This window comes from Trachemys scripta, chromosome 2 (assembly GCF_013100865.1).
Source record: "Trachemys scripta elegans isolate TJP31775 chromosome 2, CAS_Tse_1.0, whole genome shotgun sequence".
Classification (NCBI taxonomy): domain Eukaryota; kingdom Metazoa; phylum Chordata; order Testudines; family Emydidae; genus Trachemys; species Trachemys scripta.
The window spans coordinates 55,278,057-55,305,688 of record NC_048299.1 but is presented as its reverse complement, the minus strand read 5'-3'; the positions used below and the strand labels follow the sequence as shown (position 1 = coordinate 55,305,688).

At 39.5% G+C, this 27,632-nt stretch overlaps 1 protein-coding gene across 10 annotated transcripts in view; it reads right to left on the bottom strand.

Annotated features, from left to right (window-relative positions):
* Positions 1–27,632, bottom strand: part of HDAC9 (histone deacetylase 9) — a 527,149-nt gene that overhangs the window by 320,193 nt on the left and 179,324 nt on the right. For 3 of the 10 annotated variants that reach the window (XM_034760570.1, XM_034760571.1, XM_034760575.1), the window contains exons 1-2: positions 21,634–21,735; positions 21,110–21,172 (exon numbers count right to left, since the gene is read on the bottom strand). In XM_034760570.1, the coding sequence (XP_034616461.1) occupies positions 21,110–21,131 (22 nt within the window). In that variant the 5' untranslated portion in view covers positions 21,132–21,172; positions 21,634–21,735. Of the gene's footprint in view, positions 1–20,465; positions 20,527–21,109; positions 21,173–21,457; positions 21,823–27,632 lie in introns of those variants that run through there. The other 7 variants (XM_034760572.1, XM_034760574.1, XM_034760576.1 and 4 more) reach the window with 5 other exon arrangements.

Below are 27,632 nucleotides of genomic sequence, written 5' to 3'. Positions count from 1 at the left end.
AAGGAAAGAGACAACTTTAAGGCTTCATCCAACTTCCAGTGAAGTCAATAGGGAGTATATATCTATTTTTGAAAACCTAACTAATAGCTGTATCATGAATACTTACCATTAGACCCAGATCCCAAGTATTTCCAGAGTCAAAGGATCTGGGGACATATCCACTAGGTTAATAGAAAATAATTACCTTTATGACTTTACCATAGTAACTGTAAATACTCTGTTAGCAAATTATTATTACAAAACAACTATGCAGCACTTTAAATTTTCACAACATAAAGAGCTGTCTCCTGACCTGAAGAGCTTACAACTGAAAGACAAAAAACTTTCTGCCATAATATACGTATGCAGTGTGGTCAAGTTACTGTTGCAGTGGTTGCCATTTCAAATCAGTAAGGGATATGGGGTTTGACTCTGCAAAGTGCTGAATGTTCTGGCCCCAGTCCAGTAACGTACTTAAACACATGACTAACGTTAAGCACAAGAGTAGTCTCTTTGCTGGATCAGGGCTAGACTACTCAGCAGGATATTTCCCATGCACAAAACATTGTTTCACTCCTCATTTACTTCTCAATCAATTCTTACAAAACTTAAGTTAACCATTCATTCCACATACAAGTCAGAACACTGATTCTTCAATGAACTCTTCACAGGTTGACCCCAGCGCCTGCATTGAGCCCACACAAACTCCAATGGAATAGGTAGCTCTGCATCGGCGCAGGGCTCAGCCCACATTAATTCCTATGGAATACGTAGATCTGCATCGGAACTGGGGTCAGCAGTGCATAGCTCTTTGAAGAATTGGAGCGTAGTTTTTAAAAAATAGGCACTTTTTGAGTTATCTCCAAACTATCCAAAAGTCTGAAGAACATCTTAATACATGATTTTATTCACATTCAGACAACTAAACATTGGGCAACCAGCTTTTTTACACACACACACACACACACATACACACACACACACACACACACACACACACAGTTTCAAGCCAAAGAGTATTTATCGGCACCTGAAAATAGGGATTAGAATGAAGGTGCCTCCTTTAACCCCAGTACCATATAATTTCAGCTATCAACACATAGTTTATAGATTTTCATTTTGTAGAAGCAAAACATTTTTCAGATTATTTTGGGCAAGTTGAACACATTCACATCAGAGTTAAATGCTAATTAGGTTTCTTAATGTCCATCATTACCTAAGAATTCGGGGTACTTCTAAAGAACAACAATAAAAACAAATATATTGGACTGGAACTGGGGCCCAGCAAAAGGGGAGAAAAGAGTGTATCTACACATTTTTCAAGCAACTAAACATGTCCTTAGGAAGTCTGGCAGAAATCTGAAATTGACTATTATCTGTATAGGTGATCCTTGCAATTTGAGCTGATTCTGAAAACTGCATATGTACATAAAATGCAAACAAATCATGATTCATATTTTTCAAGTTTTAAATTATTTAAAAACAGCTTGTTTGGTTGGTTCCCCCCAGCCCTTCTGCCAAGGACAGGTTTCATAACATGCAACAAAGCAGAATTCAAGCATTCAGAAAATGTAATTAAATCCCCAGCTCTGGACGAGCTGAAAATGAAAAAAGGGAAAAACTGCGAAGAAGAAATATTAATAAAAAAGTTGAGTATCACTTCTTTAACTTTGGGAAAGGTCTATATTAAACAAGGATACTGTCAATCAAGAACATGAAATGAATAAACAAAATGATAAAGACTTTTACAGTATAAGACAGCTGCCTCTTGGCAGAGAAAATATGTGAAAACATTTATGGACAGCTCATTCAAAATGTAATAAACATTAAATGATGAAATGTGCCAAGCAACGTGCCAGAAAACTAGATTATCATATTCATGCCATTTTCACTTATTTGAAACCTGTTGGGTTTTAGATCCCTTTGATCTAAAAAAGAAATATCACACTGGTGACAAAGCCCTCTTAAGATGGTTGGGAAATGAATCATTTTGGTATCAATTTGATTTAGTGGCCAATTCTCGTTAGTATCAAGGGGGAAAGAAGTCAGGGCTATGTACTGTAGATTTTGTTATTTTTTTAATACACGGGGCAACAACAGTAATAAAATTATATCTTACATTTATTTAGCACCATTCATGCCTAAAGATCCCAAAGCAATTTATAAATCCTTCTTACTTTCCTGACTCACACAAGGTAAGTGGGATCATTGTGGAGCTAGCAGATTGGTCCTTGAATTCTCCTGGCAGTAGAGTGGCTCAGGGAAGCCAGAAGAGGAGAACAAACATGCTCTGGAGAATACCTAACTGATCTTCCAGAAAGAAGCAGTGTGTGAAGTCCTTTCCAGCCCATGAGACGCACCCCTTCCCCGCCTTAGAGGAAGAGAGGAGGAACCTGGTGATCAAAAACACCAAAGGGAACAAACAGATCTGAGGTGTGTCCTATCAAGGAAGAGAAACCCAGAAACATTCATTTTTTTCTATCGGCTGCAAGCATGCAAATATACATTTTATGCAAATTAGATGTCTGGTTTCTTGATAGTCTAGTGGTAGGCACGTATGGTCTCATCTGACAGGCAGGACTTTCCTTAGCACAGTTCCCTCTAATTATGCTGGGAACTTGTGCATTATGACTAGGAGGGAACAGTACCACCTAGTGAATCACCAGCACACAGCACTACTTGCTGCAGCACCTCCCTCTGAGATTCAATATATATATATAGGGGAGGAAAGTAGGGCAAATTACTCCAGGAGGTGGGGTGTCCTTCTGGCCTTCCTCTCAGGGAGAGATGATAGGCCACCAGTGCTTGTGCCATGTTCTCTCCCCATTACTGCTGCAGTCTGCTACATGCCATAGAAGAAAGAGTTGCAATCATTCAGCTTTCCTGAGTAAGTAATGTGCAAAATAAAATGCCTCGGGTATCTCTTTTGCAGAAGAAGTATTAGACAGAGGCAGAAAGCAGCAGTGGGAAAATTAAATGACAGAGTGAGTAAACTGCACTCTTGGCCCACTGGAAGTTATCGGTTTTGCACCCATTGCTGTAGGCATTTTAGTGCTATTATATGCTATACTATATTCTAGTCAACATAAAAATCATAGATAACGCCAGAATAATCTATTCATGTCACCCTGTCTAACCCCCCTCAGTTCTGCAACACGTCTCCCTATGTTGCTCCACTTAATCCTGATCTCTTGGTGAATACCTGCAGCGATGGTTTTTCAGCCTCCTCCCTTGGCTGGTTATCTGTGTCACTGCTCTCAATTGCTCTTACTGTTAGGAAAAAGTTCTTGCATTTTAGCCTAAAATTCCACACCCCCTCCACTTCAGGCCATCATTCCTTGTTTCACCATGGTTTGAGAACAAATAATTCCCTCCCTTCATTTATATTGTTACCTTGAAGTTATTTATAGCTTGTGCCCATGGCCTCCTGAGTTTTCTCCTTTATAGGCTATAAATATAGCTCCCTTAATCCCGCTTCATATGTTTTATCCTCCAGATTTTGTATCAGTTTTGTTACTTTTCTTTATATTTCTCTAGCTTTTAAACTGTTGAGATTAAAGCTGTGCATTTGTGCAGTGACATAATTATCTCACTCGTTTTAAAAGCTATACCACTATAGTTTTGACCACTACAATTAAGGTCGAAATACAGCTTCTGTTTTAACTACTTTCCCTTTTTCAGTTGCTCTTTCTAAAACAAATTGCTTTGAGGCTAAAATTTCCCATGTTTTGTTTCAATCCAGAGATTAATCTTGTAAAGTTTCAGCAAAATACATTTAACCATTTTTGAATTATGTATGTGTGCAAATTGAAAGAGAGAGAGAGAGAGAGAGAGAGAGAGAGGCCCTTTCCCCATATGTTCTCTCAAACTTTATCCCTCACATAACTCAACAGCTGAATCAATTTTGTTTAAACATGGCTTGTTTTGATCTTATTGACATTTAAAGAACAATTCAAGTTTGAAGGAAACTGGTTCTGTAGTTCTGCAGTTATAAGCTTTGAATTTTTGTTATACATGTTTGAAAGTTTGTTATACAAACTTTTGGGCATTTGGGGCACTGGGTCAACAAAATAGGTCTAAAGGAGACAGGAGCAGAGCCTCAGCTAGAAAAATTGTCATAGCTACATTGACGTCAATCCGCTTCCCAACAATGTATCTGGACTTTCAAAAAACCTTTCACAAGATCCATCACAAGAGGTTATTAAGGAAACTAAGGGACTGGGCTCCTATTAGCTTCTTTGGGATCAGGCTTCTCTTAGTCAGGGCTGAGAGTTAAATTTTATCTTGGATCAGAAACTATTTTAGAGTTAAAAAAAAAAGAGTAAGAATAAACCATGGTACAAGGTAGACAGTGGCAAGCCACAACATTCTGCAACAGGATTATGCTTTAATATATTTATTAATGACCTCAAAAAAGGGAGGAGGAACAGTGATTTAGATAAAACTGTAAGTGAAAAAAATTATTTACGATAATCAAGGGAAGACTGTGAGGAACTCTAGGAGTCCTAACATGGCTATGTGATTGGGTAGCTCATTGGCAGATTAAATTCACTGTTGTCATATGCAAGGTACTGCCTAATGAGAGGCTGTGACTACTTGGGAAATTTTCAGTACAGTCTATGAATACTGTGTGAGATTATGAACTCTCTGTATGTATCTTTACCAACCTGCAATCTCCATTTTGAATGTTCTGCTCCTTTGCCTTCTCTGTTGGCCACTTGACTTCATGAAACTCCAAAGGCAGTGGCAAAAAAATAGCAAAAGAGGGTCTTTGATATTCAGTGCTGTTCCTTTGAAATGGAATAGCTCTAAACAATAGACAATCTCCCAACCAGAAGAACTGGTTTGTCAGGGGAGAGTTCAGGAAGTCACCTGCCAGGGGTCTCCAGTACCTGAGAAAGCTGCTCAGGACATCCCCTGACAGCAGGGGCTAAAAACAATAAAAGGGCAGGAACAAACTGGCCGTCTTCAGGGCCATTTTTTTCCTGCTCAAGAGAAGGGTAAAGCAACACAGTGTATAGGATCCAGATGAGTCAGGAGACCCTGACCCAGGCAGTCTCCTAAAGGAAGGGTGAGCTAGTGAGGGGCATTGCATTTAGGATGTTTACTGTATTCTACATTATCTGTACTTTCTGTGTGATGGAAGAGCAATGGTGTTAGAGATAGAAACACTTTTCATAGGATTCTATGTGTTAAGTGTTTACATGTACCACATGCTCCTTGAAGAGGTGACCAGAAGGTTCACATCTTTGAGTGGAGTTCCTGGGACATGATGTACTTAAGTTACAGGGATGTTTGAGGGGTCAGCACTGAGTCCAGGGGCTAAAGCAGCTGGACAACAGGTTCCAATTCTCAGAATTCTCTGCTAGACAGAGGGTCCATGACTCAAGAGTGACCCCAGGGACCCTAAAAGGGGGCCAGTGCCTATGCTCCATTCTGGCTCTCGAGACTTAAAATACCTGGGGATCCAGTGTCTGGGCCCCCTCACAGCAGTCTAATGAATGACCAAGAGAAGGTGCTCAACTGTACCTGCGACAAAGGCATAATTTGAACTACACCTTACTGGGCTCTATATTACCTTTAAACAAGACCTGGGTGGCATTGTGGACAACTCAATGAAAATATCTGGTCAATGTGCAGCAGCCAGGATTTGAAAAAACAAAACAGAACAAAAACAAAAAACAGTATTGGGAAGTGTATTCTATACCATAAACAATGGTATAGAATACAGTAGGAATAGAGCAGTTCCACGTATATCAATATATCAATGGAGCATTTTTGCTAGGAATACTGTGTTCAGTTCTGATTATCCCAACTCAAAAAAGACAGCAACACTCAAAAAAAAGGTACAAATTGGATGAAAAAATTATCAGAGACGTGGAAAAACTTCCAGATGAAGAAAGAGTGAAAACATTATAAATCTGAATATCATTTATACTAGGGCCTCTTTTCACTGCTGTGTCACTGTAAAGGGGCCTTAAACTGGAAATAAACATAAGAACAGTAAGAGGCCAATATGGCTGAATCAGGAACTCTTTAATGACCTGGGAATCAAAAAGGAATCCTACAAAAAGTGGAAACAGGACAAATTGCTAAGAATAAATACAAAGAATAGCATAGGGACAAAATCAAAAAGACTAAGGCACAAATGAGTTACACCTAGCAAGGGATATAAAACACAATAAGAAGTAGTTCTATAAATACATTAAGCATATAAGAAAGATGAAGGAAGTTGTAGGTCCACTGCTTAGCTGGGAAGATACGCTAATTAGAGATAACATCAAGAAGGGTTGAGGTGTTTAATGCATGTTTTGCTACAGTGTTTTCTAAAACCATTAATTTTGACCAGATGTTTAACACAATTAATATTAACAACAAGGAGGAAGGAGTACAAGACAGAATACGGAAAGAACAGGTTAAAGACTACTTAGATAAGTTAGATGTATTCGAGTCAGCAAGGCCTGACAAAATTCACCCTGAGGGTACTTCAGGAACTAGTTGAAGCAATCTCAGAACCGCAGGGCTGCCTGGGGGCGGGGGGGCAAGTGGGGCAATTTGCCCCAGGCCCGGGCCCTGCAGGGGCCCCCCGAGAATATAGTATTCTATAGTGTTGCAACTTTCTTTTATGGAAGGGGCCCCCGAAATTGCTTTGCCCCAGGCCCCCTGAATCCTCTGGGCAGCCCTGCAGAACCGTCAGTAAGTATCTTCAAGAACTCCTAGAGGATAGGTGAAATCCCAGAGGCCTGGGACAGGGCAAACATAGTAGTCATCTTTAAAAAGGGAAACAAAGAGGACCCAGGGAATTACAGACCAGAAGCCTAACTCTGATACCCGGAAAGACACTGAAACAAATGATTAAACAATCAATTTGTAAGAACCTAGAGGATAAAAGAATGACATGGATTTGTCAAGAACAAATCATGCCAAACCAACTTAATTTCCTTCTTTGACAGGATTAATGGCCTACTGGATAGGGGTGAAGTTGTAGATGTAATAGATCTTGATTTTAGTTAACCTTTAGACACTGTCCCACATGACATTCTCATAAGCAAACTAGGGAAATGTGGTCTAGATGAAATAACTATAAAGTGGATGCATGACTGGTTGAAAAACCATACTCAAAGAGTAGTTATTAATTGTTTGCTGTCAAAGTAGGAAGATGTATCTAATGGGGTGCTCCAGGGGCATGTCCTGGTTCCGGTACTATTCAATACTTTCATTAATGACTTGGATAATGGAGTGGAGTATGCTTATAAAATTTGCAGATGGAACCAAGCTGGGATAGGTTGTAAGAAATTTGGAACTCAAAATGACCTTGATGAATTGGAGAATTAGTCTGAAATCCACAAGTAAAACAATACATTCAATAAAAACAAGTGCAAAATACTACACTTAGGAAGGAAAAATCAAATGTACAAATCAAAATGAGGAATAATTAGAATAAATTAGGAAAAGCATCTGGGGGTTATATGAATATGAGCCAACAATGTACTGTGGTTGCAAAAAAGGCTATTCTGGAGTGTATTAATAGGAATATCAAATGTAAATGTGGGAGGTAACTATTCCTCCATACTCGGCACTGGTGAGGCCCCAGCTGGAGTACTGTATCCAGTTTTAGGTACCACACTTTAAAAAAAGAGTGGGAGTAAAGAGGAAACTGAGCTCTTTGCTACACCAGGATGAATTTTTGAGCATATCACTAAGCTTGTGTTTCGATTCTTCTCTCACCCAATCCCAAAAGCAGGAAAAATGGTTATTGTTATTATTAGTTCTATATGTCTATGTTTGTCATTAGAGCTTTGGGAAAGCTAAGACAAAGAAGTGAGTCTTGCATTTTGCCCTGACTGTGGTTAGGTCTGTGGTCATCTTCAGCTCCTGTGGAAAGGCATTCCACCACAACGGGCCAGCCACCAAAAAGGCTCCATCTCCAGCTCTGACCAGTTTAACACACTCTGCTGAGAGTTTCACAGGGAAAAATATAACTGTCTTGGGAGGTCTTGGTCAAGGAAGAAGTGCAGTTAGTAAAAGTAGTTTAGGCACAAATCGACTGATAGCCTTGAAAAATCAAGATTTGGGCATTAAACTTGACCCAGTATTCAGCTCCAACAATTGGTGCACTACAGTAATATGCCCCTTTTGACCTGTGTTGGCTCATATGTGGGCTGCTGCGTGATGCAATTCATATATGCATTGTTATTCAGTGCTGCTCCAGCTAGAGACCATATGGGCAGAATATTCATCCCTGCATTTTAGCTCTATTACTTTCCAGATTGTCTAGAAAGGTGGTGATACAAGGTGGGGAGGAGGGGCATTTGCAGGTTAGAGAAGCTGAGAAGGAACAGGGGGATTTGACTGGAAAAAATGTCTGGCAAAAACATTTTCTCAGAAAGAAGCACATTTAAATAGAAAATGAGGAAGCAGATACACAAAGTAGTAATGGAGGCTTTTTTTTTTTGTACCAAAGTCCTTCTATATGCATCTGAAGAAGTGGGCTGTAGTCCACGAAAGCTTATGCTCTAATAAATTTGTTAGTCTTTAAGGTGCCACAAGTACTCCTGTTCTTCTTTTTGCGGATACAGACTAACACGGCTGCTACTCTGAAAGTCCTACTTGTCCCTCCCCACCACTGTTGTGCAGGGTCTTCTGCTCCAGTTATCGGCTATCTCCACTATAGCTGAGATTGTTGCAGTTCAGTGAAGCTGATGTAACCCTCACTTTAGGGTCAAGTGGGCTATATAAAAGTAAAGTATTATTATAGTCTTTTCTTCTTAGTGGGACATCCTGAAATTTAGCCTATGGATAATCAACGGTAATGGTGCCTCTTTAATCAGGACAGTATTAGCACACATTCCACTTAATGGGGAAGTGCCATGTAATTAAGTGGTGTTTAATAAGGTGTTAATTAGGTGTAAAATACTAAGCTCTGATCTTTTCATACACAAATTACCAATTAAAGTTTGAGAGGTGCTTTTTCTAGGCACTCAGGGCTTGTCTACACTTGAAATGCTACAGCAGCTGAGCCACTGTAACACTTCACTGGAGACACTAAGGCCTTGGCTACTCTGGCAATTCACAGCGCTGCACTTGCTGCGCTCAGGGGTGTGAAAAAACACCCCCCCCTGAGCACAGCGAATGCAGTGCTGTAAAGCGCCAATGTAATCAGCGCCTGCAGCGCTGCACGCTCGCTCGCAGCGCTGCAAGCTATTCCCCTCGGAGAGGTGGAGTACTTGCAGCGCTGCGAGAGAGCTCTCACAGCGCTGGCAGCGTGACTACACTCGCGCTTCACAGCGCTGCCGCGGCAGCGCTGTGAATCCGCAAGTGTAGCCAAGGCCTAACTCCATAATCCACCTACCTGAGAGGCAGTAGCTAGGTCGATGGAAGAATTCTTCCATCAACCTAACACTGTCTACACTGGGGGTTAGGTCGATTTAACTATGCTGTCCCAGGGCTTTGATTTTTCACACCCCTGAGTGACATAGTTAAGCCAACTTAATTTTCTAGTGTAAACTAGACCTCAGTCAAGAGCAACCTTGGTCAAGGGCAGCAGAGTTCAGGTGACTCAGAGAGATCTTCCAAAGGGACCATTCCTCAAAAGGAAGGCAAGTTGTAAAGTCCTAGTTGAATACAAAGGAGTTTCTTAATACAATTCCTTCTCGGTTGAAGCAGACAAAATCTTAGACATAAGTATAGCCAACAGATGATGGAGTTTCACAGCTGAGTAGAGTGTGTCACTACTGTATGCTGTCATCAATTTTGTTTCTCCTTTAAAATAAAATATAATACCCCTCTCCCTCCCGTCCAAAAAAAACCCAAACAAACCCTGACTTCCAAATTGGGAGGCTAAACTGGAGAACGAGGTGGAATTTTTCTACCAAATTTGAAAAGAGTTTGCTGAAGAGTGTTATGGCACCCTAAATAGAGTTTACTTTGTAGCAAAAAGGAAAAAAAAAATTAGAAAGCAGAAAAGAAATAAATATTACATTTACTGAACTCCTGCTACTGAAGTATGGCATAGCAATAAAATTTAGTATATTATTTATTAATCTGTGTTTGTATAGCACCTAAGCACAATGGGGCCCTGGTCCATGATTGGGGCTCCTAGTTGCTATGGTAAAACAAATAAAAATAATTATCATCACCACCACCTCTCGAGGGAAACAAATTAGGTCAAACTCGTTGAGATCTTTATGAAGGAAGCCTTTCATAGAGTCATAGACTGTAAGATCAGAAGGGACCACTGCGAATGTCTTGTCTGACTTCCCATATAACACAGGCCATAGGACTTTTCTGAATTAATTCCTGTTTGAACTACACAATACCTTTTTAGAAAGACATCAAATTGTGATTTAAACATTGCCAGTAATGGAGAATCCATCATAGCTGCAGACCTAAGAATATCTGAAAGAAGAGGATGACTGGACAGAACAGTAGGTTTATGGTGCTTCCCCTCTTCCTGTTGACTTACTGAAGCCTACAGAATGGGAGAACTACCAAATAACCTTAGGTGAATCATTAGCCCCACTCACAAGCCTTAGCAAGCTTGTTTGAGCTCACCTAACCCTTGAGCCTTAGGCTACGTCTGCACTGAAGCCAAGGATGTGATTTGCAGCCCATGTAGACGTACCCATAATAACTTTAATCTAGTTAGCTCAATAAAAGGAGCAGTCAGGATGCACAAACTGCCTTACCCTCCAGGATACGTAATCACTTGTGCAGCCCACAATGAAGTCCATGCTGCTATGTCCTCACTTCTATTTTTAGAGAGCTAGCTAGATTAAAGTGAGCATGGGTACATCGATACAAGGTACAAATCACACCCCTGAGTATTGTGGTGTAGATGTACCCCCCAGAGTCTCTTGCTTTCCATGAACCTTTGCAAGGTCAGTATCACTACCATTTATTCATCTGCAGCATCACTCCTATTAATCTTAGTTACAGTAGCTTTCCTTATCTCTGTTTCCACTTTGCTCATGGCTTCTCTACTATTGTCACTTGCAATTTCCTTGCTTCCTGCATAAAGTTTTCCGATTGCCTCAGTATTAGCCTTTATGTGTTGAAATCAGCATAAAAACAGCAAATGAGTGCAAAATTCTAACTGGCCAAAAAAGATGAAGGGGAGGAGAAATGAGTGTAAGTGTTCTGGTCTAATTCTATGTCCCCACAAAGCTATGGAGAAATGCTCTGTAGGTGCTCTATGAATGCCAAGGTGCATTCCAAGAAGGAGCCTAGGGATGTATCCCACACATTGTGACACATGCAACGTGCCCATAGTCCTGTGCACCCCCCACTAGACAGGTAACTAAGGGCTTGTCTACATGAACAAATAGGTTCATGGTAAGCTGAGGTATAAATCTATCTTACACTAGCTTGCTACACTTTAACTGTCCATGTGGACTCTGCAGATGTGCACTAAAAGTTCTCCCCTGGGCTTTCATCTACTCTTGTTTCAAAACAGAGTAGATCAAACCACACTACTGAACTTTTAGTGCATGGTAGTAGGGACCACATGGACAGTTAGTGTCCACATACTCATGCAAAGTAGATTTACATCCCAGCTTGCTGCGCACTAACTGTTCATCTAGACAAGCCGGTGTTGTTCTGCCAAAACACTATATGTGGTGGGGAGAGGGATGCCTGAATATTGGTTCAGAACTAATTGCTTTTGCAGCCTTAATGTACAACTGTTTGGGAGAAAATCAATGTGTGTCTGAATTTGCCCCTTACAACTTTTGCTTATTTTATAATGTTCTCATTTTTCCCTTGTGTTCTTTGTTATTTTCTGTTTTTTGCATAGATTCTCTATTCTTTCAGTTAAATGTGGTTATTTCAGAATAGTTTCCCCCTTTCTTATTTTAGGCTCCCTTTCCTGGATGGCTAATGTGTATTTCAATCTCCCTTTTCCACTTCCTATGCAATTCCCTTTCATTTTCAGTTCTTTCACCAACCTCCCCGGCAGCAACATTTAACATTTTCTGGAGGTGCACTTATAATGTTAACCTCTTTGCTCCAAGTACTACGTTTCTTAACCTCGCTCATCCTTTTCCAACCACTTTCCATCTGGGGTCTTAATCTATCATACTACCTGAAGAAATATACATGAATACTATTGCTGAGGCTGAAATTATTTCAATGGAAACTATTCTCAATCTTTAAACATGTACATTGTTGTCCTTTCTCTGAAAAAAAGTCATTGTATGGAAAATGTCTTAACGAAACAATGACAAGAAATAATGGCATAAACCCTTTAGGAAATATGCTATACACCTGTCCTGCTACTTTTATTAATAAAGACATATACTGGCAATCTTTTCCTTCTACCTCATACATCTTTTCTTGTGCTTCAAGATATTAAATTTCTCTGACATTAAATTATTCATCTTAGAATAAACTCCCCAAAAGCCTGTGTTTAAATGTATTTCATTTTTTGTTGTTGTAATTCATACATTTTCTGCATGCATTTTAAATAGTTTCAAGGTCATTTCTAATTTGACTGTGAAAAACAACAGTCTAGAAGATTGAGACTGGTTGTTTAGATTCTTTTAGATCCATGAAAATATAATATTGATCCAGTTCAAGGAAAAAGCCATGCCTTTCAAAATGACTGGCGAACTAGGGATCACACAGGTAGATTAAGAGGACTAAAAATATATTCTCAGTAGAGAGTGGAGTTATGAAGGACTAAGTCATAAAGTCAATTGCTAACATATTTACTGTGGTTGCATGCAGAAGCAGCACAAACCAAACACAGTTACTGCATAACATTTGGCATTTGGAGGCTATATTCCCTCATCCCTGCAATATTGTTACTGCTCAACACCAACAGGGCGCTGGCCTTGGGCACAAAGAAAGAAAAAGGAAACTTGGATTAAGAACAGAACAAATGGGAGAAATTATTAAATTAACATTAAGCTTTCTTATTCTTCCATTCCAGGCTGCACATAAATTGAATAGCTATCATTCCTCCCTGGGGTATGCATACCTCCAGCTGCATGCCCATGGGAGAGAACAATAACCTTTGATTGTAAAAACATGATTTAGAAAATTGGCATTTTGAAAGAATTCATTTTGTACTTCGTTTTGTCTCATTTTGATTATACGCAGTCTCAATACCAGAAGGAATGTGCTACCATTAGAATGAACCATCCTGCATTTCAAGCACCCTCATCAAGAAAGGGCCTGAATTCTTGAAGCTCTTGTCATGTTTATACACTTCCTGAAGCAGTAAGTGGTTTATAATCAGGAGACACAAAACAATTAAAGCAGATGTATCAGCTATGTTATGTCATCTGATAATGCCAAAGTAGCCTTAAAGTAATGTACAAAACTGCATATCTGACAAAAACAAAGTACTGCTTATCATATACTATATGAATTAAGCATTAATGCAGCACTGCCACACCGTATCATGGATGCTACCATTTTTTCAGGTATTTTTAAACACTTGCATTCCAAAGTGGATATAACCCAGGGACATTTTGTTTAGTCAGGAATGTGCACAGGGGTCACAATAAGCTGTTTAATTTGGGAGAAAGTTTGTTAGACTGTTATGATGATGTCCCTGGATATTACTGCAGTGTATTTCACCAGCTCCCTGAGCAACACATACCTATAGATCTGTCACATTATCCTCATTCTTTCTTACATTGCCTCCAATAGCTACACTGAGCCTACACCAGTGCAACCACACTAGTTTCAATAGGGTTCTATGGGTGTAAGCAAGGGGAGAATTTAGCCCATCATACTTACAACCTATAGCTCTTTACGCAGGATTTGAAGCTGTTCAGGTAAGCATGCATGTTTTAGGGGCAGTAGAAAGTGCTTTGCTAAAATGTGTCAAAGAACTGAAGTTGTCGACTGTGTCTTTGCAGAGAGAATTAAAATGCACATTGGCATGTCACTGAATCGAAGACATTTCTATTGTGGTTAATGAGTTTTCACTCGAAGGGTCGATGCTGGAGGAGCTGTGTAGGTGTGACATGTTTGCACTGAACACAGAGCTTGACGGTGCTTGCCCCTAAAAATAGAACCTGGATGTCCCTTGTTGTCATTGTCAACTGAAATCTTGTGTTCCCTGTGACATGGTGTGTTAATTTGGACCCCTTTCTCTGCCTGTACAGAAGAGAGCACTATCCTAAGGCATCTCTTTTTAGTTGAAGTGGTGGAGATAAAAGGGATGTTGCATCTGCTACAAGCACACATTTTAAACGATATCATCACCCCTTAGCAGGCTGTTATCATGTTGTTTTGGCAGCAGGAAGGAATCTGTGGTTTTTCTTGAATGTTGCTCTTCTTTATTTAAACTACTAGAAATAACCCAAAAATGACAGAATGCTCTGTCTATAAATAATCATTCCGGTGAAGAGTTATATTAGGAGGTAACTCAGATGGAATGATAACGCCTAACAGGCTAATCTTAGACCTGTAATGCCACAAGATGAAAATAACTAGGCTAAGAATAACTGACCCATTGGAGTCAGCCTGCTAAAGAGATCCACAATATAGGGCATGTTAGATTTTCATCGATTTAACAATAATCTGCCATCTTCTTTCCTCAGAATGCTTTTGGGTTGTTTTGTTACCAACAGAAACTGTACTAGTTTATACTGGGTTACCATGTCATGCCATCTGAAACATCACATGGGAAATACATACACATGCACAGAGACACACACACACACAGATGTGTATTAATGTGTGCATATTACATGGTCAGTCATTCTGCCTTCTCACAGATTTTGCTTTCTCCACAAACACTGTGCAAGAGAAAGGGAAATAATGGTTAATGCAGAAATGGAAGTTTGATTAAAGCTGTGGCAATGCAAATTGTATATTGAATGGGACAAATTCTCTCCTCACACTCAGTGCATGAAATCAGTGGGTTCATACACAGGTATAAATTATGACAGAATTTGATTCATACTATCTGCTTTTAAGTGCAATATATAGCAATCTATGAAGTAGAGCTGAAGATTTGAATACATGTGGCTAAAATAATATAAGGCAAAAAAACAGAAAGGGTTTAAGTCCTCCCCTATTGAAAGTTATCATGCACTGTACACTACAGAGAATTGTTGCTGGTATCAGTGAGTACCTGCAATTCAGTCAAGTAGCAGCTGCAATACTTTCAATGCCAAGCACTTGAAAATCAAGAGAATGGCTTAACAGATTTTTTTTAAATATTACATAATGGATTGTTTTTATCTGAATCTGTTGGGTTTTGTGTGTGCCTTTAAGGGTTCATATTTTCACACTTTTCTCCTTAATCGTGAGAACTAGAAATTTAAGGAAAACTGAGATTTTCATATAATCTCAGGAATCCAGGAGCTAAGGCTTTAAGAAGAACACCAAATATCGCAAGACACATGATGAAATGAGAATTGCCCAATTCCATACACTCTTTTAGGAATGGTAAAGTCCAAAAGCAGTGTCACTCAGAACAGGGCCAATCTAGCAGGTGCTTTCTGTTCCCCTTGGCTGTTCACAGAGCTCCTTGCAATATCAATGTCCAGTCTTGCAGCCCCAGAGCAGGCAAAACTTCCACTGAAGTCAATGAAGTTTTCACTGCATGAGGACTGCAGGATCCATAGTACTTTGGCTCTTCTAATTCCATTAAAGGTAATGGCAGGCCTCAGAATTTAAACAGCCGTAACACCGAATAGATCCTATTTTCTCCCTTTGAGTCTGTGGGACAGAAATGGATTCCCTTGGCAGCAAAATTCTGGATGCTTTAAAGAGTTTCTGGGTTTCATATCTACAGCAGCAAAATATTCTCTGTTTCTTGGAACATGTTTAATGCTCAGCTCTTCTGCTTATCCTCTTTCCTGAGCTCAAGAGAGAGCCAAATAGCACAAGTTCAGGGAAACATCAAGTGTTCTCTCTCACAATAGTGTTTTAATAGCCACTGTGCTATTGCCTCAAGATAAGATCCATACGGCCCCTTACCAATGTAAAATACTATATGGTATCTAACTGAAATGGACAAATAATTCAAGATTTCCATGAATATTAGAGATGGGGTTCTCAATCTTTTTCTTTCTGAGGCTCCCCTCCGCCTCAACATGCAATAAAAACTCCCCAGCCTACCTGTGCCACAACAACTGTTTTTTTGCACATGAAAGCCAGGGTTAGCGTTAGGGGGTAGCAAGCAGGGAAATTGCCTGGGGCCACAAAGCTACATTGCTCAGGCTTCGGCTTCAACCCCGGATGGCAGGGCTCGGGAGCCCAGGCTTCAGCCCCATGTGGTGGGGCTTCGGGTTTCTGCTCTGAGTCCCAGCGAGTCTAATGTTGGCCCTGCTTGGCAGCCCCCCCCTGAAACCTGCTCGTGGCCCCCCAGGGGGCCCCGGACTCCTGGTTGAGAACCACTGCATTAGCAAATCTTCAAATGAATGGGATTCAGCCATCCTTATGATCGTTTTGCATTCACTGTGCAAGAACATTTGAGCAACTGAGTTTTCTTGGCCTGGGAAGTGGATTTCAAAGTCACAGATGCTAGTATTTGTAGTGGATCATTTAAATGCACATGCTTATCCAACCACAGAACAGAAACAACAAATGTGATTTATTCCACCACTCACCTCTAAGCAATGCAACTTGAATTTCTTGATCAAACCACAGAGTAAAATATTTTGACTAGATTTCAGAAAATCGCAGATATTTTGGAAGCAGATAGAGAGGCTACGTTAATCGAATAGTCATTCTGAATTATTTTACTCCACGGGAAACATGCTTGTGAGCTGATAAGTAAGAATTATTTTCCTGATTTTACGGGAAAACTGAGATGTACCACGTTATGTAAGGTTTCAGAGTTACAGCCGTGTTAGTCTGTATCCGCAAAAAGAAGAACAGGAATACTTGTGGCACCTTAGAGACTAACAAATTTATTAGAGCATAAGCTTTCGTGGACTACAGCATGCATCCGAAGAAGTGGGCTGTAGTCCACGAAAGCTTATGCTCTAATAAATTTGTTAGTCTCTAAGGTGCCACAAGTACTCCTGTTCTTCTTTTTGCGTTATGTAAGTTGTCCAGGGCCAGCAAGTCAATGGCACTTTTAGGCTTAGAACTCAAGCTCTCTCTTGAGCTTTGACCAGGCTTGTAAGCACAACACAACAGTATAAGATCAGAAGAGAAGAATTCTTTATCCAAATACAAATGCAGGTAGAGTGTAGAGAGGAAGAATGCAGGAATCCATGTTGGAATATGGCCAGGAAAGCTGGGCCAACATCCCTACCCTTCTTAAAAAATGGCAAGGAATACTTAATGACTGAAAGGATTCATCATCTTGGGTTTACTTCTCAAAGCCATGTATTCTCAGTCCTCACAGCATGGTAAATCTACATCTCCCCTCTACACAAAGGCCAAATTAATCACTGGTTAAACTCCATTTAATCCAATTATTATTGTTCAGTGCAACTTTTTTGCCCTGCTCTAAAAAAGCTTATTAGTAGTATTAAACATAAATTATTATTGTTCTGGGCAAATTATTTACCTTGCTCTGTTAAACTTACAGGCCTTTCACTAGAGATCAGTTTGATCCAACACACTTTTCCCATTTTTGGTGGGGAAATTAACAAGACAAAGTATTTTTTCCTTAGAGAGTGAGAAAGAGAGAGAGAAAAGTTCACTTTCTTATGTCTAAAATACATATTTAATACCATCATTTTAATCAATGTTGTCTTGTTGAAGAAACCTGCCAAGTACTTCGTAGTGCATTTCAGAGAAAAGAGCACCATACATTAACATATAATACAGACTTTTTCAAGATCACTGATATTCTTATTGTCTGACATAGGGTGTAGGTGTTTGTAATTATATAGCTTCTTGATTTGGTGCCTATCTAGATTGTCCCATTCATGATTATACTTTTGATTGGTACCTATCCAGATCATCCCATTCATAATGTGATATACAAGCTGAGATGGAGGCAGGCAGGCAAAGCAGTAATTAAGGGAATACCAGAAGTGCTGTTTCACATGACAGGAGCATTTCATATGCCTAGTATTCTTAGAAATTCCTCAGACAGTTTGGTCTGCGAATACATATCAGATGCCCATTGGAAGTGTCTCCTTTGGGGTTGACTCCATCTATCTTAAAAATAGAGCTGAGGAATGCGTGCACAGTGAATCTGGAGATTTGCAAATCTAACAATCCATTAAGTGAGTGCTAAATTTGTGCTAATTCTTAGATTTCTGAAGGATTAAGGGTGCACAGTGTTAATATTTAGAGGTCTAGTCTCTTATGATAAATATGCGTAGCTCATTAATAGGAATGGACTTTACACATGTCTACATGAGAAAACAGACCACTAAGTTATTAGTGTACACACAAAAAAATACTACAATTAGCTGACATTTTAGCCACCCTAACACAGCCATATAGCACCCTAGCAGCCTTAGAGGGGCAACTTCTTTCTCCTATAAGCAGTAGAGCAGGCTCTGCTGACACAGATGTCTCTCATAAGTTTCAGAAATGGGGAGGTGGGTGTTTTCATTTTAAATCACATTAAGGTACAGCAGCATCTCATTTATTATTTGTTGCATAACAGTATGATAAAATATTATAGAACGAAAGGGAGGCGCATTTCCAATTCAGAAATATATGGATCCTTAGTGTTTTATTAGAGTTTATCTATTGTTGTAACATTTCCCATAAGTTCTGTAAAACATCAGCCTACATATGGAGATTGCCATGTACCAAATTATAGGGCCTGATTCGGCAAACTGCTGAAGTCAAAAGGTATAGAGGTCACTCAACAGCACCACTGGACCTCTAGTTGCACATGAAATGGATTAAACTGCAGACTATGTAAAATGTCAACTAGTTGTATTTTATTTGTGTATTTTAAAGGTCAGCATAAATACTGAAGAATGTTTCTGTTTTAAACAAAGTAACTTTTAAAAAGCCTTCACCTGGAAAATAGTCTTTTGTCTCCCGATTAAGAAAGGAAGAAATTAAAGCATTATCTGTTGCTTCAGAAGTTTTATATGTTACATGGCTCTAACAATACCAGATAAAAATCAAATGTTATCCGACATTCTTGTCTCCAAGGAAGGAAAGTAGAGCTATAATCTCTACAGAAAAGTACCAACTCTTCTTGGGTTCCAAATCAGATAATTGCTGTTATTCAAATGGTACTGACTGGTAGTTCAAGGCAGCATGATGGGCTATGCACTAACTTTCCACCTCTGTAAAACTGGGTTCAAAATTGGCTTTTTTGCAAATGAAAACGAAAAGAGTGATCCTAGTCTGATCTCTGGGTTATGTCGGTGCCCATTACAAAACCACCATACAACTATTAATCTGTGCACAGTAGGCCAGTGACTGTAACAACAGGTCTACGCTTAGGTGGCTTGGCAGAGTTCTGAGAAAGCTTGACAGAAATTTCAGTCCCTAGCCACAGTCTGAGCCAGTGCTTAAACCTTTACACTTACGAACAAATTTACCCCCAGGTTTTTTTTTTAAACAAGGAACCTGGCACCAGTGGTACAAAACCTATTCCCAAAACACAAAGAAACAGCTCCGGAAATTCTTGAAGAGGAGACCAAAAACCGAGTCACAATGAGAGGGGAAAAAGACTTTACAACAGAGAAAACGGACAATGTTAGGCAGTACTGGTCAAAAGTTCCCTCTCCCATTCCATTATCTCCAGTCTTGAAATTGCATTTAAGCAGTTCTTCAGTCTTTCATCACTGCTCTCAATATATAATTATTTCTAGGTGGCCTGGGTTTTCTGCAATGGAAATTATTTACTGTGCTGTTAAGACATGTATATGTCTCGGCTGAAAAGGCAGGCATTCCCAGTTGACAAACTCTCACTACATTACAATTTATTTTAATATCTGAAACCATTATTCTGCTCTTCAGTTCCATCCCTGTACGAAACAAATACAACTCTCAGCGAATCCCTTTCCACAAAACAGGAAAGGAAGTAGATATCAAATATATATACTAATCATAGAAGGTTCAACAGGTGGACCAAGGGTATGACCATTAGAACAGGCATGGGTTCTTTCAGACATGCTCACACTTCGGAAAGTGAGAAGCACTGCTAAGTTTTGTGACGGTTTTGGGGGGTTTAACTAAGATTGAAGCCTATGTGGGCTATTCACAGCACATTTCACATGCAGGTCTTATGCAAAGCCAACTTTACAAACTAATAAAGGAGAACCAGAAACAAGGGGTTGAAAGTGCATAAGGCAGATAACATTGTGTCCAAAAGCATAATAAAGTTAAGCAGTGTAAAACCAAAGCCAGAACCACATAGTGTTAACCAGAGAGAGACCAAATTTGACTTGCGCTTTGGGTTCTTTTACTAAGTTATCTTGTTAAACTCTTGCAGCTTAATTCAGTTTCAGTGCATTGTTTGCGAGGTCTAAAACACAGATACTACAGAAACTAGAAAATACAAGGTCTTCAAAACTGGGAGATAATATCCATTATTCTGTAACTGCAGCTTTAAAACACCTGCTTTAAAAACACATCCAACTTACATTTTCAGTGAGTCATCACATCTGACTGGCTTTGCCAAGGTTCCCAAATATGTTTAAAGGTACAAACAGGTTTAAAGTAAAGTAATACGTTTAAAGTAATATGAGCCCTATGTAAGAAAGACACAGATTTACTTTAGAGTAATCAAAGATGACAGCATTATGAAAACAGAAAAGGACTTTTACAGAAAACTCTCAGTCTGTAAACCTGAGAAAAAGAAACTTACAAATAGACCTATTCCTGCTTACAAAATTATATATGAACAAAACTGACTAAGATGGGTTATATGAATTGCAGCCTGCTGATAAGGTCTTGTTTGATGGAGTCTCGTTCTGACTAAGCCTGCGATCATTGCAAGCCCCATTTTGCCATCACAGAACAAGAGGAGAAAAAACCCCACACTGTATTTTACTTGCTAGTTTTCTTTTTGCTTGGAAGCAGTAGGCTTAAAAGAAAACCACAACAGCAGCAGCAAGTGTCCAAATAATATTTTGTTGTAGAGATAATCATTTAATAAGAAGCAGAATAAAAGAACTTGAAATAGAACCAATTCTTTAAAGCAGAAGTGCTTTACTGTGACAGTTTGTATTTCCTGAGAAAGTCACCCTCCAGAGAGAGAAGCCTTAGTTATTGAACTGCCTCTTACCTGAGCTGATCATACTGTGCATTCTTTGCTGAGCAAAGAGCTGTTCACGTCCAGAAACTCCATCTGAGGAAAAACACGATTCGCTCTCATAAATTGTCTGCAGCATATTCCAATCAGTCTGTACTTCAGCTACATGAAAGATTCATCACTGTACCATACAGGGGCGTCAGGAGCGACCCTCTCTAATCCTACCTCCTTCACAGTGGGGTGGGAGAAATAATAGACTTTGGTAATTAACAATATTTAAGCATTTGAATAAATATCTATTTAAAAAACAAAAGGACAATCCATTTTTACTCTGCCCCAGTCTGCTGCAAAATAATAAGAAGGACTCAGTGGACTATGCACCTCTGAGTTGGAATAGTTGTGTTCTGGAAGCCAATAGCAGGTGGATGAAGAAATGTATTTGTGCTTCAGGCTTTCTTGTGGAGTGGTGGTGGGGAGAATAAAGCCACTTTAAAAAATAAAACCAAATAAGCACCGTTTCCAGGGACTTCAGCCCCTAAGGGCTTAGTTTCAATTACCCTCAGCCTTGACAAGTGTTTCTGTCTCTGTGCCCTCCTCCTTTCTCTCTCTCCTCTCCGTCTCTCCTCTCTCTCTATCTCCCTGGCTCTGTGTCTCTGCAAAGTTGGCTGAAGCTAGTGATAACTCATTTGCATATGAATCAACAACAGTGTGGCCCACAGGCAACAGAAATAGAACAATGGCCAGCCTGAGCCAAAAATAGGTCAAGCATGGCCCAGTGATTGGAGCCTGCATTAATGCACTTAAAAATACCACAGCAAACACAGCTGTCCAGTCTCTATCTTTCAAACTGCAATTCTCTTGCCAATCCTCAAAAGTAATTAACCCTTTCCCACTGTCAAACTTATTTGTGCACAAATGTATGTTTGTGAGCAGCTTTTCAAGCAAGAAAAGAAGCAGGAGAATATAAATTAAAATTCTAGATTTATGTTTGATTTCTTTCTCCTTCGATCCTCCCCATGGGTATTTTGTGAAAAGAGAACAAAATGAGAAGGGCTCTGGATTGGTTCTAAAATAATACTGGAAGCTTTTGCTCATAATGTGGTTTCTGCCTCACCCACGCACAGCAATCCTGGCATTCTATTTTTGTTGCCTGTTTCTCTGGCTACGCTGCACTTGGCTGTAGCACTAGAATCTTGCTGCTGTCTTTTAGTTTCAGGTCCTACAGTAGGCTCAGAAGCAGTGGCTTCTGAAACCAATCAGACTGCGGTGGGCGGGGGGGGCATGTTAATGAGGGATCCATTTTTTCACTTTCATTATAAGCAGTTTGTTCATTTTTAGTATGATTGATATAGTCCTAATGTCTGTTTTCAACTGCAGTACCGCATATTAGAGATGCGCTATTCTAGTGATTTATTAGAATTTGGACAAGAGCTGCACTAGTCTGCCTCTCTCACAGCTTCAGCTCTAAACAATTTTTATTGCAGTTATCTGAGTTTAAAAGGAAACGTGGACTCAAAATAGCAGCTTTTAGACTTTCATAGAAATGTTAAAACTACATGTTGCTGTGCATCTTGCAAGCTACTGTGTGATGCAATGTCAAGTGTGGCTGTTGCCTGCTCCCTTCTTACTCCCAAGAATTGTTTATTTGCGTTTTAAAAGGTAGATAGGGGCAGATTATATTTGCTAATTAAGTACAAAGGTCATTATACTTGCACACACAGAAGTAGATAGTAAGTCAATGTTACAGATGATACACTTGGTTTCTTTTGGTTCAGTATTGCTATATAGAGTTTGCTATGTGTACGCAAATAGTGCAACATTGTTCTAGGCAAACCATATCAGTTTTTTAATAGACCATATGAACAGTATAAACTAGCCACAACCTCTCAAGAGGTACATCAGAATATTCCAGTTCTGAGTAGGGGAAGGCAACCACAGCAGGTTAGTAATAACCCTACTAGAAAGTCAAATAAGGCAGCAGATGCACATGTTCAATTGTCCTTATGAGACTCAACTAATCTCGGAGCCATTTCAACCATAACTCTTTTCTCTCTTGGAGGTGCAAGGTTACTAAACTGAACTATGGATTCAATTCTGCTCTTAGGTCAAGTGTAGAGAACTGAATTGTTTGTCATTGAACAAACAGGACAGAACTAGTTTCAGCACAGACAGTTCAATGCATCCACAGTAGTCATGTTGATTCGGTCTATAGACCATTATAGTTGTAACCACATATTCGAACTAGCTTTGTTCTAAATGTTTCAGTTGCAATGCCCTATGGGTAACCATCCCGTAGTTCCCCGCACAGCTCCCAGAAGTGGATTCTGGGACATTTGTATAGGCCACAGATGCACTGAGGGTCAGTAATGGGAGGCCTGCTGGAACAATTTCATCCTGCATTCACAGTCTGGCTGCCATTCTGGTCAACCTTGTTTTAGGGTCCATACAAGGTTTTTTATGTGGATTCTATATCTCAAGACCATACATTTTAAGGATCTGTCTGATGATGACCCTCTATCACTGCTGAGCATATTGAAATATTGACTTTTCATTCCACGCTCACCACCACCCATAATCATTAAAAGAGTTTGCATGATTTGGGGCATACAAAATCAAGGCAGAAGAATTCTAATAAGTGAAATGCAGGTATTTAATATTTGCAATATCAATCAATAGCAATAATTTTTGAGTAATAGGTGTACATGAGGATGGGAATTGGGAGTATAGCATGGACCTCAATTATCATTTTATATAGTGACCACTCTTTTTAATGTAAAAAATATTCAACACACACACACACACACACACACACACACCAACAAAAGAATAATAACTTATGGAATCATTATAAATGATTACTAGTGTTCTCTCTCATTCAAACTACAGTTGAGTGTCTGCATATGAGTAATACCACTGACTACTTGTCATAGTCGTTTTCATCTGCAAATGCTAATGCTGATTTTTTCAGATCATTGCAACACACTACATCTCCTTGGCAAGCATACAATATGGTTGGGACTGTTACATCTACATTTCATAGACTTACAAGGCATATCACTCTCACAAGAGTACTTGATTAACTTCAAAATATATGGAGGAGAACATAAGAAAGACCATACTGGGTCAGACCAAACGTCCATCTAGCCCAGTATCCTGTCTTCTGACAGTGGCCAATGCCAGGTGCCCCAGGGGGAATGAACAGGTAATCATCAAGTGATCCATTCCCTGTCGCTTATTCCCAGCTTCTGACAAACAGAGGCTAGGGACACCATCTCTGCCCATCCTGGCTAATAGCCATTGATGAATTTATCTAGTTATCTATCCTCCATGAATTTATCTAGTTCTTTTTTGAACCCTGTTATAAGCAAGCATGACATTCTCTGGTACAGTTTTTAAAAAGAAAGACTTGGAACTGGCATTGTGCATTCATCCATACTGCATTGGATCAAGTGCTGGTGTCTCTGGATCCAAAGCACTTTTCCACACACATGCTTGAAGATGTACTCATTTTACATTTACTATTAATGCTTCAGTTGTAAGTGGTAGGGAACTGGTAGTTGGTGTTGACATTTGCCATTTTTTGCTGCCCATGATTTCTATCATGCTTCTGACATGGTGGCACAATTTGATTGTCCATAGCATGCAGCCATAAATTTCAGTGACATCAGGCATTGCTGCACTGATGTCATCCAGAAGAGGGAGGGTGCATCCAGCTCACAGAAACTCAAACATAGGGCTTTTGCCGAGGCCAAAATAGGAAACTACGGTATCACCTGAGAGTGCATGGGCAGTTAACAGTCCTGATACAATGTTCTGGTGTTGCTCGGCAGGAGCACAGATGTCTATTACAGCTCTCTCTTGTACTCGGGTTCCAAAATCACTAAAGATGTTAGACTCTGTTCAAAGTAGTGGTGCAAGAATAAAACAAATATGTCAGTGTCATCTGATAATAATGATATTCCCAATAGATTATGTTTTGCAACCATCACTCTTTGTTGTGCAAGGATGTTGTTGGCTTCCTCATGAGAGGTGGCCATATACTCTCTATTGATCACCACATCTCCCTGGTTTATTTCAGCTGGGGTGTTGTCACTGCCTGTGATGACTAGCTTGTGCTTTAATGTGTGTCGCTAATGACATTTCTTGTCTTGAATGAGTTTGATACAAATGATGCCAATCAACTGTGTCTTATTTTCAGTTACTGTCAAGTAAACTTTCTGTGGAGGAAGCTGTTTACTTGTACTCAACTGATGCACTCTGCTTGTTTCTGTAGCTCTCCTAAATCTTGTGCTGAAGTCTTTGTACCTGTCAAAGACAAGGTATGTATCACCTACTGTTGCCTTGTGTTCAATGTAATCTCTGAAACTGGTCACAACTCCTTGATGATACCTCTTGCTGGTTATTGTATTAGCCAAAAACTACGGAACAGTCAATAATTATGCAGATGACCTCTTGTGAAGTATGCTTCTATAGGTTAGACATAGTATGTATCATCCTTATGTCACCAGAGCTAGTGAACATTGAGGTTGATACAGAAGCTAACTCACATGACAAAATATTCTTGATGTTCACCCCTGGTAAGTGTCTTGTAAGCCTATCACTCTTGAACAGATAAGATTAGTATCAAATATCTTTGTTGGACCAATCTGCACATGCTTTTTATGTCACTGCTAGTGTCTCTGTTATCCTTGGTATTGTGTCATAGAACTCTTTGGTCAGCCATGTTCAAATTCTTGCATTTAGCAAATTCCAATTTTAAGTGTGTCAGGTACATTAATGGATAGTGGTGTCATTCCACCACTGACAATGTTTACTATTGCCTTTGGGTGCTTAGTGGGGTGTAAAGGATTGATGCACAGCTCTAGGTTCTTACTATGGCTTCTCTGTCCCCTGCATCTGCAGCTATCCTTGACTTCATTTCTTTGTAGAGCTCTTGTATTTGTGCTTCATTGGTGCTCTTTATGTCTGCAATGTCTTCCACCAGCCAGCTGCATATGTGGAGGCTAAGAATCTAAGTCTTCAGGGTGATCCCAATGATGCCATTAGGGCTGTAGCCATATGTCATGAATGTGGTTTCAATGTACATGTCACTACATATGCCATTCCATATTCCTGGAACATGGTGCACGACATACTCACCCTACATAGACCACTCTAAGATGTCACCTGACATGGATTCCTTGGATCACAAGTAATTGACATGTCCATCTACAAAGCCATAAAGCAGCATCAGTTTCATGACTTCTAGATGCAGTGACCCATTTCCTTTTCTCTCTGCTCTTACATATATAATGTTGTCTTGGTTTGGGGGAAAAAGAGGAATGTACTAATAAGCTATACAGTTTATACAGACACAAATATAGATATATCATTTATATCTCCTAGTTAATTCTGTTCCATCTGTTCTCTAGTGTAGAAAAAACTTTTGTCACACGTATGTCACAAAGCCTTTGAGCCATTCAGAGTATGTGGCTCAGTTTCCTAATTCAGTGCCTCAAATCAGCAAATCCTGTATTACAGAATACCACCTGAAGGGTAAGTTAAAAACAGTATACAGTATAGAATGTTCATAATTTTCAAACCTAGGTGCCTAAATTCATATTTAGGCTCCTAAATAAGTGGACTGATTTTCAGTGGTACTGGGCATTCACAGGTCCAGTTGACTTCAAACAGGAGTTAGGGAGGCTTAGTTAGGGAAAATCAGAATATTTTGTAAGAGTATAAATATGCACTTGAGTGCCTAGCTTGAGGCAACCTTAATTTTTAGCATACATACATAAAAACATAAACATACTATGCTATCTAAATTATCTAATTATTATACCATATATAAAAACACAGATTTTAAATTTTATATATAAAACTACATTAAAATAATGTTATTTATTGCAAGGTCATTTTTTTTTTTTTTTTGCATAGTCAAGTCATAAGTTAGGACTTTTGTAACCTTGATTCTTCCCCTTTGTGCATATGAATTATGGCTGTGATTAAGCAAAGCGAAGAATCATAGAAGTGTAGGACTGAAAGGGACCTCAACAGGTCATCTAGTCCAGTCCCCTACACTGAAGGCAGGACAACATAATAACAAGACCATTCCTGACAGGTGTTCGTCTAACCTGCTCTTAAAAACCTCCAATGATGGAGATTTCACAACACCCGTAGGCAATTTGTTCAAGTGCTTAACTTCCCTCATGGTTAGGAAGTTTTTCCTAATGTCCAACCTAAACCTCTCTTGCGGCAATTTAAGCGCATTGCTTCTTGTTCTCTCCTCAGAGATTAATGAGAACAATTTTTCATCGTCCTCCTTGTAACAACTTTTTATGTACTTGAAAACTGTTATATCCTGTCCTCAGTCTTCTGTTCTCCAGACTAAACAAACCCAATTTTTTCAATCTTCACTCATAGGTCATGTTTTCTAGACCTTTAATCATTTTTGTTGTTCTCCTCTGGACTTTCTCCAGTTTGTCCACATATTTCCTGAGATGTGGGACCCGGAACTGGACACAATACTCCAGCTGAGGCCTTATCAGCGCAGAGTAGAGTGGAAAATTACTTC